The following is a 15,394-nucleotide window of genomic DNA, read 5'->3' on the forward strand; positions in this document are numbered from 1 at the left end:
TGCTACATTTCTTCATACATTTGAAAATGTTTTTAATAAAAAAAATAAAAAAAAACACTTTGAAGTGTGTCTTCAGAATGCCCCTGCCACAGCTGCCTGCTTCAACCGCACTAAAAACACACTCTCACCTTCAACACAATACTGTAGTTTTCTTGGCCTTTAGATTGGAAGGGAAGTCAGTAGGAAAATGTCAGAAGAAAGAAAATGTAGCTAAAAGATTAAAGTCAGAGTAAGACAGAGATATGAGAAATGGAAACACTGGGGTGTGTTATAGTATGAGTTTCACGTCCATCCTTTTGTATCTTGCAGATTTGCCACCGGTCAAGTACCGTAGTCCTGTAAATCCTGTTCACAGTCTGGTCACTAGGTGTAGAAGCTGCTTTGGTTACTGCCATAAAAGTTCACATAAGTACTTTTCGGACAGGATTAGTTTTACATAAGGAGGCGGGGTAAGGCAATCTTTATCAAAACTTCTCAGTGATTTTTTTCCCCGTCCGAATGCTCCATAGAGGAACAAGTCAGTGGCAAGTCAGTTCCTGCACAACACGACACATACTTAAAAAAGCCCAAAATCATTTCTCAGATGCGCGGAACTGTTTCTGATACTGTGTTTAATTTCGGTTTGAGGAGAACATCAGTGTTGTAGCAGCAGTGCAGCTACAAAATCCAAAACGAAGACCTTGGCTTTTATTGACTTAAACTGTAAAGGGATAGAAAGAATATAAAAATACAACAAATTAATTGTAAAATGCCATTCCTGTACACTAGTGATTAGAGGCATTTATTTTGCATATTAACAAATTAAGGCCCATGCTTAGTGAACCCCACATTTTGACAACTATATTAGTAAACTAATGTAGGGAATTGTGAATTAGGGGGTAGGGGTATATTTCAGACACAGCCTATGTCTGGTGGATTTAAAATATGCATTAATAATACCTGTTTTTGCCCTCTAATGAGAACTATTTCATGATGTCGTAGTATTTATAAAACTGGTGTCAAAATTTGTAAGTGTTGAATAGTGTACTGAATTTGATACCTCAGTTGTAATGTCCACTAAGCCAAATTGCTCATTGAATTCAAGTGATGACCACGACAACAACCCAACTTAGCAAGCCCTGATAAAGCGATGCTTCATAGCAGGGGCCGATTCTCTCTGAGAGACTCCAGGAAGGCATGGCCCTGATGAAAATGGTTTGTTGAATTATGTAGACATTTTTAAAACAATAATTCAGAAACTAAGCTACGATGCAGGAAATTGTTTCAGCAAATAACTAAAAACAATAAATATGACATTTTTTGCACAAAGCTATTAAATCAAGACGACTTAAGAGGACTCAAAACAACATTGTGACCAAATCTTTCAAACATGGTAAGGAGCGTCACATTTTCAGCTGACGTTAGAGGTATTCAGGCCAATCAAAACATACAGATTAGCTGGCCAATCAGGGACACAGTTATAAAATCAGTGCGTTTAAGAAAGACAGGAATATCTGGAGCTACAAAAATTTATGGTATGTGGATGTCACGGTGGGATACACCGAATAAAGAAAACCTAAAGACGAACCCAAACGCAGACAAGATATACAAAAATAAACTATGATTTTATTAAAGCAGAACAGAAACACCCACGTGGGGGTAAAACAGAAGATAAACTGAACACTGTGGTAAAACACAAACCAAAACACGGGAACAACAGGAACAGCTATTTAACACGGAAAACATGAACACATAGCTTGAACACTTAGACAACTTACGCGCACAAGACAGAGAACGAGAGGGCAATATAAAGACAGCACATCAATGGGGAACAGGTGAACATAATTAATTACGTAAGACATGAGTACATAAGGGAGTAGGGTAAAAGTGACAAGACACTGGGAACACGTGTTACACATACATGATGTGAAACAACACGTATTCCCACATAAACACCATGCTGCCATAGTCTTGCCCTCTAACATACCACCTGGATAATAACCAGGGTCAGGCAAGACTATGACAGCCACAAAACACTGGGAACACGTGTTACACAGACATAATGTGAAACACACGTGTTCCCATGTAGACACAATGCTGTCGCGATCTTGCCCTCTAACATAAACCTGAACTTATACTAAGGTCTGGCAAGATCACGACAGCAACAAGACACCGGGAACATGTGGAAGCCACACACACAATGTGATTCCACATGCGCCCACACAGAACATGATACTGCCACGGTCCTGTCAGATGCACTCAGACCTACATCTAGCACAGATGTCTGACAGGACCGTGACAGTGGATAATAATGTGTTTATTTGAACCATAAACCACGCGAACACATTGCTTTATACCAAATACAAAAAATAACATAGTTTTTTGGCAATGAAATAGGTGCACTTTAAATTCTATTAGAAATTCTATTAAGAACCAATGGCTAAAAAACACTAATTATCTTCTGGGTTTTAGAACTACAAACTTCTCTGTTGTGCTCCATATAGTCTGTGATGTTTTCATTATATTATTCACAAATAAATGTTTTATATATATGTTTAAATTTCTTGAACCATGTTGCATGCTGACAATTTTCACATTTTCACATTAGTCTGCATAACTAGAAAAGACTAACAGAGGTTTGTTTTGCAGTCCTCTAAATTTGGGAGTATTTACAATATGGTGGTTATATTCTGAGATTCTGAGGTTATATTCTGAGACAAATTTCACTCCAGAAGCAATTTTTTAAAATTCACTTTGAAATGAAATATGTAATCAAAAAAAAGAAGGAAAAAACACTTTAAGAGGTAAAATATCATTAATATCAATGCTGGGTTATTTGAGGTCCCTAATACAATATAAGAATAAGAGAACAAACTCTTTAAGATGGTGGTTACCTTTCAGTTATGTCAAAACCAACCAAATTTGTATTACTTTTTATTTTCTTTAAAATGTATTCTTAGAAAATGTAACAAAAAAAAAAGAATTAACAAAACTATAAAAGCAAAACCTTATTTTTAACTGTTAAATTTACATACAAGGTGCAGTACCAGGTTGTCACAATGCATAGATGAAATCAACAACTGTACTCAGTTGTGTTGCATGAATTTGTTTAGATTTAATGACTTGCTGTACAACTTTAATTATGCATTGGTGTGTAACACATTTCAATCCTCACCACAGAGACACATTTAAATTTAGCCCTACGTGTTATCAGCTAGGTGTCATTCAATACTGTCAAACTCTATATAAATGTTTGTTAACAGCTCACTTTATTATCTGTACTGTTAATATCATTGTTGATAAGGAAGACTCTCCAGTGGCATCTATACATTCAGTAAGTTGTACAGCACAATTATGTAATAGATTTGTACAGTATATATTTACATAATTTCATGAGCTGCATTGTTTTGAATTAAATCATAAACTTTTTTAAGCTTCTTATTTAAAGCCTCGGCTTTAAATTTTTATTTACTTTTATGTCTATACAATAATGTCTCATTCATTAACATCAGTTAATGCATTATATACATGAACTAACAATGTACAACATATTTTTTGTAAAACAGGATTTTAAATTAAAAATCTTTGTTCATTTTATTTAATACCAATACAATTGTCCATTGTTGTTCATGTTAGTTCATTGCACTTTAACTAATGTTAGAAAAGTGTAAAGTTAAAATGTATTTGTAAATGTGACCCTGTGAAAGTATTTTTGTGATTTACTGGTTTCTACAAAAAAAAACATCCTCCATGATATAAAGTCAATGTGAAATCAGTGATTGAAATCAAACTTTAATGCTTCTCTTCTCATTTTTAGCTTATGAGACTTTAGTCTGGATTTCACAGACAGGCTTATAATGGTGAAGTTAACATTAAGAATAATAAATGCTGTAAAAGTATTGTTCATTAATGTGAACTATCTAAGCCTGTAGTTAACTAATGCACTTTATTGTAAAGTGGTGATGGAATAATACTTTTTTGCATTGTGCTAGCAATGCCAAAAATCCTGGGTTTTACTCCCAAGTCATGTATGTGCTAATAAAATATTTTTTCTCTCCAGATGTGCGCAAAATGGCTAGCCAGAACTTCAGCCAAGAACAGATGCAACTGATCCAAATCGACCCTGTCCGGAGGAACATTTCACTGGCGCTGACCCAGATCTTTGTATGGCCCTTCATCTACCTGACCTTCTTCATGTTGTTAACTTTCACCAGGAAAGAGGCATTCAGAACAGAGACGCGTTATATACTATTCGGCCACTCTCTGCTAGTGGACCTGTTGTTTCTTTTTGTGACAGATATTATAGTCGTGCTGTCATACAACATTATTCTGATCCCGCTGCGCTTTTGCATACCTGTGTGCATGCTTATGGATACCGTGACCGCGTGCGCGCCACTGACCATCGCAGCCATGTGTCTGGAGCGCTACGTGGCCATATGCATGCCGCTGCGCCACCACGCGATCTCCACGTCGAGACGCGCGCTCATGGTGATCCTCGTCATCTGGATCCTGAGCGTCATAAACCCTTTTGTCGACATGTTCATCCTCATCAGCACCGCGTCGCGTGAATACCTGTCGCAGCTTACGCACTGTCACTACGAGATCATGTTACCTGATGAGATAAGGCGCTTTTCTAGGGGTGTCCTGTTTATCGTGGGCCTCTTTGTGATCCTCATTATTGAGGTTGCTTGCTACGTCATGATATTCCTCGCCGCTCGTGCGGCCTCGAATGACAAGAAATCGGCGTCAAAGGGCCACCGCACGATTTCCTTGCACATCCTTCAGCTTTTCTTGTGCTCTGCTGAGGTTGTGTGTCCTTATATTGAGAATGTAGTGATGTATTATGACATTCAATCCTATCTGACTGTCCGTTTTATTAACTTTCTGGTATTCAGTATCACTTCCAGAGCAGTGAGTCCTATTGTTTATGGGTTTAGAGATGAGAAATTCAATGCAGCTATGGTTTACTACATGAGATGCAGAATAGGCCCAAATGTTGTATCTTCGGGCACAGAGAAACAAACATGATTTTCTTGTGGTAAATGCTAAATGGACTGTTCAGCCAAATGTGTATGTACTGTAACAGATCAGAGTGTCCATCATAACAGGCATGATTTTAAGTCATACTATGTGTTAAGGAAGCTTAATTTTATATTCTACATGAATAATACATATACCTATCCTGAGCTTTTGCATTACAGTTCAGGCTTGGTAATATGGGTCTCACATTTAGTAAAGGGTGACCTCTGTTGACTTGACTGAGCATGACAGGCAAAATGATACACTGTTTTCTTTGCAATGACTGGTATGTTTTAAATCAATGTAAAATGTAATCATTTCTTTGAACAAAAAATGGGAAAATGTAAAAAAAAATGTTTTGCAATTTGAAACTGATAATAGTGGGCTCATCAAAGGCCAACCAATTTATTAGCAATTGTATTTAGCAAATAAAATGTAATTGTGTTGAATGTATTTTCAGAACATAATGAATGTGAAGTAGGCCTATCTCTTTCTGTCATATTTATTTACTACACAACATGCTTAAAACTTGACACATTTTTTGTTTTATAATGTGTTAAACAAGTCATTTTTAGCCCTAATCAGAATTCTTCATGTTGCAAATGTAATATTATTACTACTACTGATTATCAAAATAAACATAAATATAATAATAATAATAATAATAATAATACTAGGAAAAGTTCATAAGAAGAACTAAGACTTTCCTAAATAATTTTTTACATACTTTACACATGCATGCTTTGCATAACTGTAAAGGACTGACAGAGGTCTGTGCTATATAGGCATATAAACATGCATTGTCTCATATTTATGGGTTTTAAAAAATGATGCCATTTATAATCTACAGAAAAATAACACACCATTCATATAAATTCCTGGGTCTTGAGGTCTTTGTAATACAAGAAGTACAAATATTTAAAGATACAAAGTAGTTACCAAGACATTTTGTAAACATGTTTAGTTCTTACGTTAATTAATACATCTTTATTTTGTTTTTTCATTATTTTGCTTTAAGTTGTATGCTATAACAAAGTAAGAAGAAAATACTAAAAAGAATAAAAGCAATATTTCACTCTTAAATTTAAATACTCTGCATTCCTTACATTGCAAAAATAAAGCAGGATTGACATATATGCAGTTAAATGTATGAGGCAACTTCAATGACTCAGTGCTGCATACCATTTCTTTAAAGGTAATGATTTGCTGAACAATTTTAATTCGGATACAATAATGGAGAGTAAACATGGAGATCCAATAGATGAGATGCAAAACAAACTATATCATCTGAGAAAGGTAAATAAACATGCTTATCTTATGGTATAGATGATATGGCCGGTTCAGTCAAAATGAAATGCAATAGACTGAAGAGTGTGCATTAGACTACAGCAGGCCTATATCATTACATTTCCTATGTAAGATGATTTTCTTAAATTGTGATTTATTAAATGCATTTTCCCACCCAACATAACAGTGAGTGCAGGTCAAAGTTTAAAGTATCTCAGAAATGTATTTTAGTACTCTCTTATATATAAATTCACACCCATGCCTAGAATAATAATTTTTTGGTTCTCCAAAAACATTTTAATTAAAAAGTTATTTTTTATCTTTTAAATTCTGTAGAACCCTATGAAAGCTCCTGGATGTTAAAAGTTCATTATAGCATATATACAGCCTGATAAAGAACCTTTAAGGAAACTTTATATTTAAATGTGTATGTTTAATAAAATTTAATTAATAAGGTAAGAATTTCACTCAATAAATTAGCACCATCAATAAAAGAAAGCTATGTTTACGATGCTCTATGGCCTTTGAATACCGGTGTGACACATGATGCAATCTTCACTTCAAAACAGCCTGTATTGTGATTCCTGATGTGGACCCTGAGCTCTATAAATCCCTTTGTTTATATGAACATTCTTACCACTGTTGCAGGTAAGTACTCTATACTGTGCACTATAACTTCAAAGTATTTTATGGATCTCTGGAACATGACCACTATAGGTTCTGCCATACATAAACAAACCAAACCATGAGGCAATCTTCAAGCAATAAGAAGTCAACACCTGAAGAACATCTTATTTTCTTGCTTATCATTTAGCTTTATGGATATATGTCCATATGTACATTCAGAATAGGTTATAAAGATTTATGAATTGTACAGACAGACAACACAACTCCCATGTATTATTTTGAATATATATTTGCTTCCTCATAACATTTATTTTTGATTCCCTATGCTGCAAAAAATTCTCTGGCAAAAACTATGTTTTAAATATATACTAAATACATTTAGTAAAGTAAAGTCTGATTAAATATATTTTTGAACATTCACATACTGTATTTACATATATTTCAAAATGTAATATATGTATACATCCTTATATCCTTTTACTTTTAATAATCATATTTTTTATTGTTTACTTGCATTCCATTCCTTTTATAGCTATATTTATGTATATTGTTCAACTGTGTTGTTTACTTTAATAATTGCACTGTCCTTGGAGCAGACCTGAATCACATTTCACTGCTGATTATATATGCTATATAATTGTGTATGTGACAAATAAAAATCTTGAATCTTAATACAGGGGCAACAAGTACATTTATAATTTTACAACCCAAACAGACAAAAATATATTTTTCCGGGCCATATATGAAATATACAATTTTATAAAGTAAATATTTGCAGTTGAAAATATACTTCATTTTAACCTTTTCAAACCTCTTATGTTTACAGGTTTGTAACATACAATGTTTTTCTTTAAATTCTAATGTGACATGAATATTTTTAAAATATATTTCAAAATATCCAAAAATATCCCACAAGTACCGGTGACAAATACGTTTTTGAAATATATTTAAAATTATATTTGAAAATAACGAAAGCTTTTGCTGTATGAGTCCTGCACACTCGGATTTCTATATCTAAGTGTGAATTATGAAATGTAATATACAAAAAAATGTAAATGAAATTTTAAACTAATTAATAAATTAATATACACACATGACCACATGCAATGCAATAATGCATTAATTATACACTCTTATGATTGTTTTATTTCATTATTATATATTTAAAACTAAGTGCAAAAGGACAAATTGTTTTGTTTGTCTCCCAGCAATGTTCAGACTAATTCATACTAACTATTCAAAGCCAAAAGATAAGTTGGTCACTATAATCTGCTTTGGCTTGAGGTCAATTGAATTGGTCTGTCAAGAGCTTTGAGCTTACTTTGCGTAAGACAGTTTTTAACTGTATCACAGAGTGATTTAAAGGTATGTTATCTCCCAAAGAAGTAAACACACAATGCAGCTCATATAGTTGGTCACTGGTACACTGTTAAAAAATAAGTTTAAACAACTTGGTTTTGCAAGACAATACATGCTAATATTTTAAGTTTTGGCTTGTGATAAGTTCTCAAATCAAGTTGAATATATATATATATATATATATATATATATATATATATATATATATATATATATATATATATATATATATATATATATATATATATATATATATATATATATATTAGGGCTGTCAATAGATTAAAAAAATTAATCTAGATTAATCGCATGATTTCATGAGTTAACTGTGATTAATCGCAAATTAATCGCACATTTTTATCCTTTCTAAATTTACCCTAATTTAACACTTTTCAGGTTTTTAATATTCTAATCATATATACATATATAGATGCTTTATGCAAATGTATGTTAACAATAGCCTGTTTACATTTTAACAGAATCACCAGCCATTGTTTTGTATATGAATTTTCCTTTCAGAAGATTTTTCTTTCTCCATTTTTGTTTGCTGCTGCATCATTTGTGACCTGTGCAGGCAAGTTGAGTCGGAATTAGCAAATTTTTAAAAAATAGTTGTTCATATTTTGACATTCTCTATTAAAACATAGAACAATGCATGATTTGTTGAAATATAACAAAATATGACAGAACTACACCTGTTTGAAGTTGAAAGAGTCAAATTACCACAAAAATGTCCACATCTATACATTATATTACCACATCAATACCTTAAAATCACTGGTAAAACTACTAGATTTAGCACACACAAAGCAAAAACATCATCAATGTATGTTCAACTTCTTTTCCTTTTGTTTGATTGACATTGAGACAGACTGCTTAAAATCTAAGTGATCTAATATAATGTTACACATCAGATATTTTTACCCAACAGTTAACCAAACATTTACTTAAAACATAACAGATTATAGAGCCTACCTGCGTGAATTCTTATCAAAACAGATATTTGTAAAACTGTAATTTTGTGTAGATGTCTATATATCTGGGTCGCGCACTCGCGCGTCTGTGTGCACGCGCTTCAGATGTCAGTCAGTCAGCGTGAGGAGATCGCTTTTGAGTCTTGTCGCTCTTAATAACTCTTTAACATTAATCAGGTAGCGAACTTTATCTCTCTTAATGACTCTTTTAACATCAAGCAAGTCCTGCAGTCTATTTTCTAAGTCATGCATAAAAGCGAAACCAAAATGAATTGAGACGCATTTTTTAGATTAAGCATTAGGAGGACGGTAACGTTACACCTCTCAGACGTATAAATAAAGATCATATCAGATGTCCAACGAGCATTTAGAGCATTGGATTTGGTAGACGATTTGCTTAATGTTCTTATTTCTATGAAAACCTTTTACTCATTTAGAGAGAGTCACATTTGTCTGCGTCTCTGTTCATTCAACTATGGGCTGGACCAAGGGTCAAACAGAAATTGCGCGTTGCGTTAATCTCCGTTAATAAAATTAGTGGCGTTAAAATTAATTTGCGTTAACGCGTTATTAACGCGTTAATTTTGACAGCCCTAATATATATATATATATATATATATATATATATATATATATATATATATATATATATATATATATATATATATATATATATATATATATATATATATATATATATATATATATATATATATAAGTTGTTTTTAAAGTTAAAATTAAAGTGGCATAAAAATATATGTTGATTTGACAAAAATGCTGCATATTTTTACAGTGTAGCTACTGAGTACATAGACTTTTGTCCAGTAAGTTTCCTTTGTGTCATACAGATTTGTTTTTCTGCAACGCCCCATTGAAACGTGCTGTACATGTTCATCAATTCTCCAAACGCATTGTTTATGTCTCTCCTGTAGGGTCATTAATCGCCCCCTGTAGCCCAGTAAGAGTGTTTACCACAGCTTGTTACAATGTGTATGCTGACGCAGTGTGTAAATGTGCGTCAAACCCTATCTTTCCTTGAACTTAAACCACTAAAATCAAGATTAAAGGTCCGAATAAACGGATCAATAGAGCAGTGTGCACGCGGGGCAGAGTCCCGAGCACTATATAAATACTGGTGGGCAGTGCTTGTAATTTCACACATTCAAGACCTTATTGAAGGTTTATACATTCGAAAAATCTCAAACAAGGACTAAAACGCATTATTATTTTTATTATTTAATTCGTGGAAGATTTAAAGGCAACATGCAGGCGTTTAGGAACTGTAGCTTTTGTGCTGGTGGGAATCTTCTAAAGGGTCGGACCGATTTCCTGCTCGCCCGGAGAAACATGGCGGCGCTTCGGCTGAGTGCTGCGTGCGTTCAACTACTAAAGTAAGTTTGTGTTCAGTGTTCAATTTTAAGAAGAGATGGATTTAAATCAGAACTTTATCTAATGCCTGACTTGTTTTTCTCATATCAAAGGGACAAAGCAACGGTGCTGTGCAGCAGTTCTCTTCATCAGCGTCTCATGCGCATGCCCAAGGTCTCGCGATCCAGCGCAGTAGCATTCAGTGTCACCAGCGGTCTCTGTGCGGTTCCCTTTACACAGGTAACAATGCTTTTTGCATAGAAGTTATTTCTTTGGATATGTTAACTGTCCAATTGGCGTTCAAATAATGTTGACTGAATATTTATCACCATGACTGTGAAAACCAGGCTAAAGTCTCAAAAATATCTAATTTAGCTAGGTTTTCACAGGCAGGCGGGTCACATTTAAGAGAAATGTACTTTTAATTAAACATGCTAATAAATAATGCTAAATTTACTTGAAAAACCTGGTCTAAATGCATGCAACACGTTTAACTTGTAACAAACTTGATGTAGTTGACTGAAGCTTTAAAAACTTTTCACTTAAAAGACTTATTTTTTTTTTACACAGCAAGGGGAAAACCTCTCCCATGAATCACTCATTCGCCGGGCTTCCTGTCTGGTCACAGACAGTGCCAACACGTACCTCTCTCAGACAACGCTGGCCCTTGTGGATGCCCTCACACAATATGCCAAAGTAAGATCTATAAACACTGAATCATAACTTTGCTAACTGATGAAACATGTTTGCAATTGGAAGTAAATGTGTCATGTTTTATATCAGGCCCTACATACGCTCATTGCTCTTCAGAAGCGGTACATAACCTCAATAGGTAAACTGACCCCTGCTGAAGAGGACAGAATTTGGCAGGTGATCATTGGCCAACGAGTTGAGGTAAATTTTGTTCTTTTCAATATTTGTTTAGTTCTTGTAGAACAAGACCTTCTGTAGTTTCGTAGTGTTGTTTACTTATCAGAAGGACATAGATGCTGATAAGCCTTATCATTAACAGATCTTGTTGATATTGTGCATGTATTAAAAGGGGAAATTTCACTAAGCATTATAGAGTTTTTACAATATTTCTTCCTTTTTGTCAGGTTGGGGATAGACACGATGAATGTAACCGGTTCGAGTCAAACTGGATAAATGCCATCCACATATGTGAACTGTCAGCAGAGGCAGCCTACAACTCAGGTATGTTTATATAAATAATTCTAGTAAGCTGTTATAAATTTGATCGGAATTCAATCCAAAAACCTTTGTGACTATGTGGTCTGGTCTGTGAATTAATTCAGTCCAAATTCTTTCTACAGGAGCGGAGCATGCACGCACAGCAACACAAACAAATCTGCAGGTGGCTCAGTCCAAAGTGGAGGAGGTTCGGAAGATCTCCAAAGATGCAGAGAAAAAACTGGCAGAGACTAAAGCGGAAGAAATCCAGAGAATGGCTGAATATGCCTCCAGCATTGACAAACCCGACATGGAAAATGTTCCAGAGGCCTACCTTCGTGAAGACTAGAGTGATTTAAAAGTGAGTCACTCAATATGATGGGAGGTTGAATGCACCTTATGAACCGATTGCAGCGATTACAGGTTATGTAACGTTCAGAAACACTGCTTTAAATGCTGCGTTTATCGTATGGGTAGTGAATTGCTATTTACTAGCAATGCAGATTTTGCAGACTGACTGTCAATGTAGTCCTGTCCGTTAATAACAACAGAGCAGTCTCAAAGTCCAGGCCGGTTGCTTTTTAAGAAAAATGGGTTAATGTATTCGTTAGTGCAACTTTTAATATGCATTGAAACATTGATACGTAGCAAATGTCAGAAATCACATTGATTTGATATTTATATATGTATATATTTTCCATATTTTGTGTTTGTTTATCTTCTTTGCGGTACAATTGTCATGAGTCTGTACAACACTAAAATTATATTAAACATATAAAAGCATTATATCCTTTAAGATGTAGTAGCCTGTTAAAATTGTATGGTATCATTAAGGCTATATTGTTTTATATTTTGAAGAGATCGCACAATGAAACTGCTGTTATTTATTTTCTTAATTGATTTAATGTCTAATTTGTCCAGAACAGTGTATGTACAAGTGTCAAATTCAATAAAATGTATTCTTGTTCATTTATACTGTGGGTGTACTTGCAAAACAACTTAAAACAATGTTCGATATGACGGCAAGTAAACTTAAGTGTTAGCTTTACATTAAGGCAAATGTAGATTAGGTTAACTGGGTCATTCTACAGAAAAGGTGGAATTCGGGTTATGGAAACTGGCTTAAATGAACTTTTTTCAACATACCCAAAACTTCTTTAATAGCATTAATTAACTTGTCAAATCTATGAATCCGCAAAACGGGGAGCTTAATCTATTTTTAACTTTTTAATACATTTAAAAAAAAGAATCCTTGAGTCATTTATTTGTCATTGGTGTTACCTGTAATTTTAACAACATTAATGTTGATACTAAATATTTTTTCTCATTACAGCTTGTGTATTTAGTTAAAGGTTAAGTAGAGGAATGATAACAGAAAGAAAAATAATTGATTATCAATATTTGTTTAATTAAATTCTTTATCTTTACCCAGCATTGTATGAAATTATTTGATTCTCAGTTTGACTTTTTTCTTTAAAACCAACAAAAATATTCAACCAAAAAGGCTGTGATGCAAAGACTGAAAATCAACAATGTCTTACATCCCATATCAACAACAAAATATTCCTAGAAAGTACAAGAAAATACATTCATAACACCAAAACTTGGTTTAACACCAATGACACAATGTAACACCAATGACAAAATGAGAATATAATAATAGATAATGAATATGATAAAACTTACAAACTTTCATAAAATTTCCCATCTTGTTTTGTTTTTCTGCTTTTATGTTGGTCAGTTAAAGGAATAGTGCTTAGGAAGAACTCATTAGAGAAGTAACACTAATGACGGTAACACCAATGATGGTAACGCAAATGACAATTTCCAGAAAAAAACTAATATTTTAACACAATGGCTGCCATTAGCCATGTGCTATTTCATGAGAGATGTAACAATCACATACTTATTCAGTATAATGTATTTTTATGTAAAGATCTTAACACTCCCAGCTATAAAAAGAGTAACACTAATGACATCCAAAAAATCTTATCTCAAAATTCTTAGATATATCATGATATTTTAGACAAATAAGGTAAGACATCTCAAAAACCTTTTGCCTTCCTCCACTGCACTTTTTTCACTGACCTCTTGACCCATGAAAAACTTCAAAGAGCTGATGCATTGTTTCAAAATAAAAGTGCTTTGGGTAGGGTAACACCAATGACATAAATTTGGGGGACAAATATTTATTTGATATTATTCATATAAATAGTGTATTTTTACCATTTCAGTGTTGTAGTAAATTCATACAGGGTTAAAGGTAAATGTAAATTAAAAATTTTTTATAAAAAACATGGTTTTAAATAATAAGTTTACAGTTCAACTTCTATGTATGATCAAAGGGACAGGGCAATTTTCAGGACCAGACATTAAAAAAAAGGTTTAAAAAAGAAAATTAAATAAATAAACTCTCTCATCATTTTAAGGACAGTCTATATTTATTAAATATATATCATTATGGGATTATTGGGTCAAATTAAATGATTAAGGGGCCTGCAAAAGCAAGGGACAAGCATTTCTACCTTTTTTGTAGAATGACCCAACTGTTAATTATTAAAATAGAGAACTCAACAACACACATGTACGGTTTCAACCAGCAGATGGCAGCCTAAACCTATTGATGAAAATGAACTTCGACGGTATGTTTTGCGCATGCGGATTGCGGAATAACAAAGCGGCGTGCTGGACTTCAGGAATCGCTGCGCAGACACATCGGCGTATGACATCATATGACCTGTTTCGAATGCCCTCGGGGTACTTTGATGTCATACATCGAGTGGTCTGCGCAGAGCTGCATAAAGTTCAACACACCGAAGTTCATCTGTCCCACTCCTTATCGACTGGAATAGACAGTACTTTTTTTTTTTTTTACAAAAAAGCAAAATGTGAATCTGCATGTTGTACCAATGCTGGTAAAAAGTAAAGTTTCCCAAATAAAAAAGTTTTTTAACAGAACTACATCTATTGGCTCGTGACGTTAAATGCACTGTTACGTCGAGTTGAAAACTTGTTGCAGTGGAACTTATAAAAGCAAGTTGAAATTTTATGAAATTAATTGAAAACTTATGTAAGCAGGTCAGAACCTTAAAATAGTAAGTTGAATTGACTTGCAAAACCAAGTTGTTTTAACTTCATGCTTCATTTTTTATATTCTTCTATTACATCTATAATAAAACAGTTTAGTTTCATATTACAATATTTGCATTACATAGGTTAACTTGTGTTTAATACCAGCATTGCTTTCAGACCTGAATGTGAATACCGATCTTCATATAGTTACGTTTACAATGTTTAAAGTCATCCGAAATATTCTACTTTGTGCAACACTTGAGATGCCTGCATTTCGGTGCGAGAGAGGTTACGTACGTTCCAAAGAGAGCCAATAAAAATGATTGATTGGTGTAAATGGCACCACTCAGATGGGGATTTATCACTCGTGGAAGACATAAATAAAACAAAGCATTACGGAATGCGTGCCCAGCAAGTCCATGCTTTAATCTGGGCGAACTGGCGACATTTCAATAGTGAGCCTCCCATCACCCATTTGAGTCAAGCCCCTGAAGTTATTTTTACTATTAAAACTATTAAGTCGTATAATGTTGCACTGT

At 33.8% G+C, this 15,394-nt stretch overlaps 2 protein-coding genes across 2 annotated transcripts; both read left to right on the forward strand.

Annotated features, from left to right (window-relative positions):
• Positions 1 to 3,769: 3,769 nt before the first annotated feature.
• Positions 3,770 to 5,605, forward strand: LOC129437330 (odorant receptor 131-2). The gene has a single exon (XM_055195473.2). It carries the CDS (start codon positions 4,006 to 4,008, stop codon positions 5,005 to 5,007), a length of 1,002 nt encoding a protein of 333 aa, XP_055051448.2. The 5' UTR covers positions 3,770 to 4,005; the 3' UTR covers positions 5,008 to 5,605.
• Positions 5,606 to 10,388: 4,783 nt separating this feature from the next.
• On the forward strand, positions 10,389 to 12,756 carry diabloa (diablo, IAP-binding mitochondrial protein a). Its single transcript, XM_055196084.2, has 6 exons — positions 10,389 to 10,636; positions 10,727 to 10,853; positions 11,184 to 11,309; positions 11,397 to 11,507; positions 11,711 to 11,807; positions 11,927 to 12,756. Exons 1-6 carry the CDS (start codon positions 10,509 to 10,511, stop codon positions 12,130 to 12,132), a joined length of 795 nt encoding a protein of 264 aa, XP_055052059.1. The 5' UTR covers positions 10,389 to 10,508; the 3' UTR covers positions 12,133 to 12,756.
• The last annotated feature ends 2,638 nt before the right edge of the window (positions 12,757 to 15,394 follow it).

Source organism: Misgurnus anguillicaudatus, chromosome 24 (genome assembly GCF_027580225.2).
Source record: "Misgurnus anguillicaudatus chromosome 24, ASM2758022v2, whole genome shotgun sequence".
NCBI classification, from domain to species: domain Eukaryota; kingdom Metazoa; phylum Chordata; class Actinopteri; order Cypriniformes; family Cobitidae; genus Misgurnus; species Misgurnus anguillicaudatus.

Coding starts and splice junctions, on each gene's coding strand:
- LOC129437330 (XM_055195473.2), top strand. CDS start 4,006: ATGTATGTGCTAATAAAATATTTTTTCTCTCCAGATGTGCGCAAAATG.
- diabloa (XM_055196084.2), top strand. CDS start 10,509: ATGCAGGCGTTTAGGAACTGTAGCTTTTGTGCTGGTGGGAATCTTCTA. Junction 10,854..11,183: donor GTGCGGTTCCCTTTACACAG/GTAACAATGCTT, acceptor TTTTTTACACAG/CAAGGGGAAAACCTCTCCCA. Junction 11,508..11,710: donor TCATTGGCCAACGAGTTGAG/GTAAATTTTGTT, acceptor CCTTTTTGTCAG/GTTGGGGATAGACACGATGA.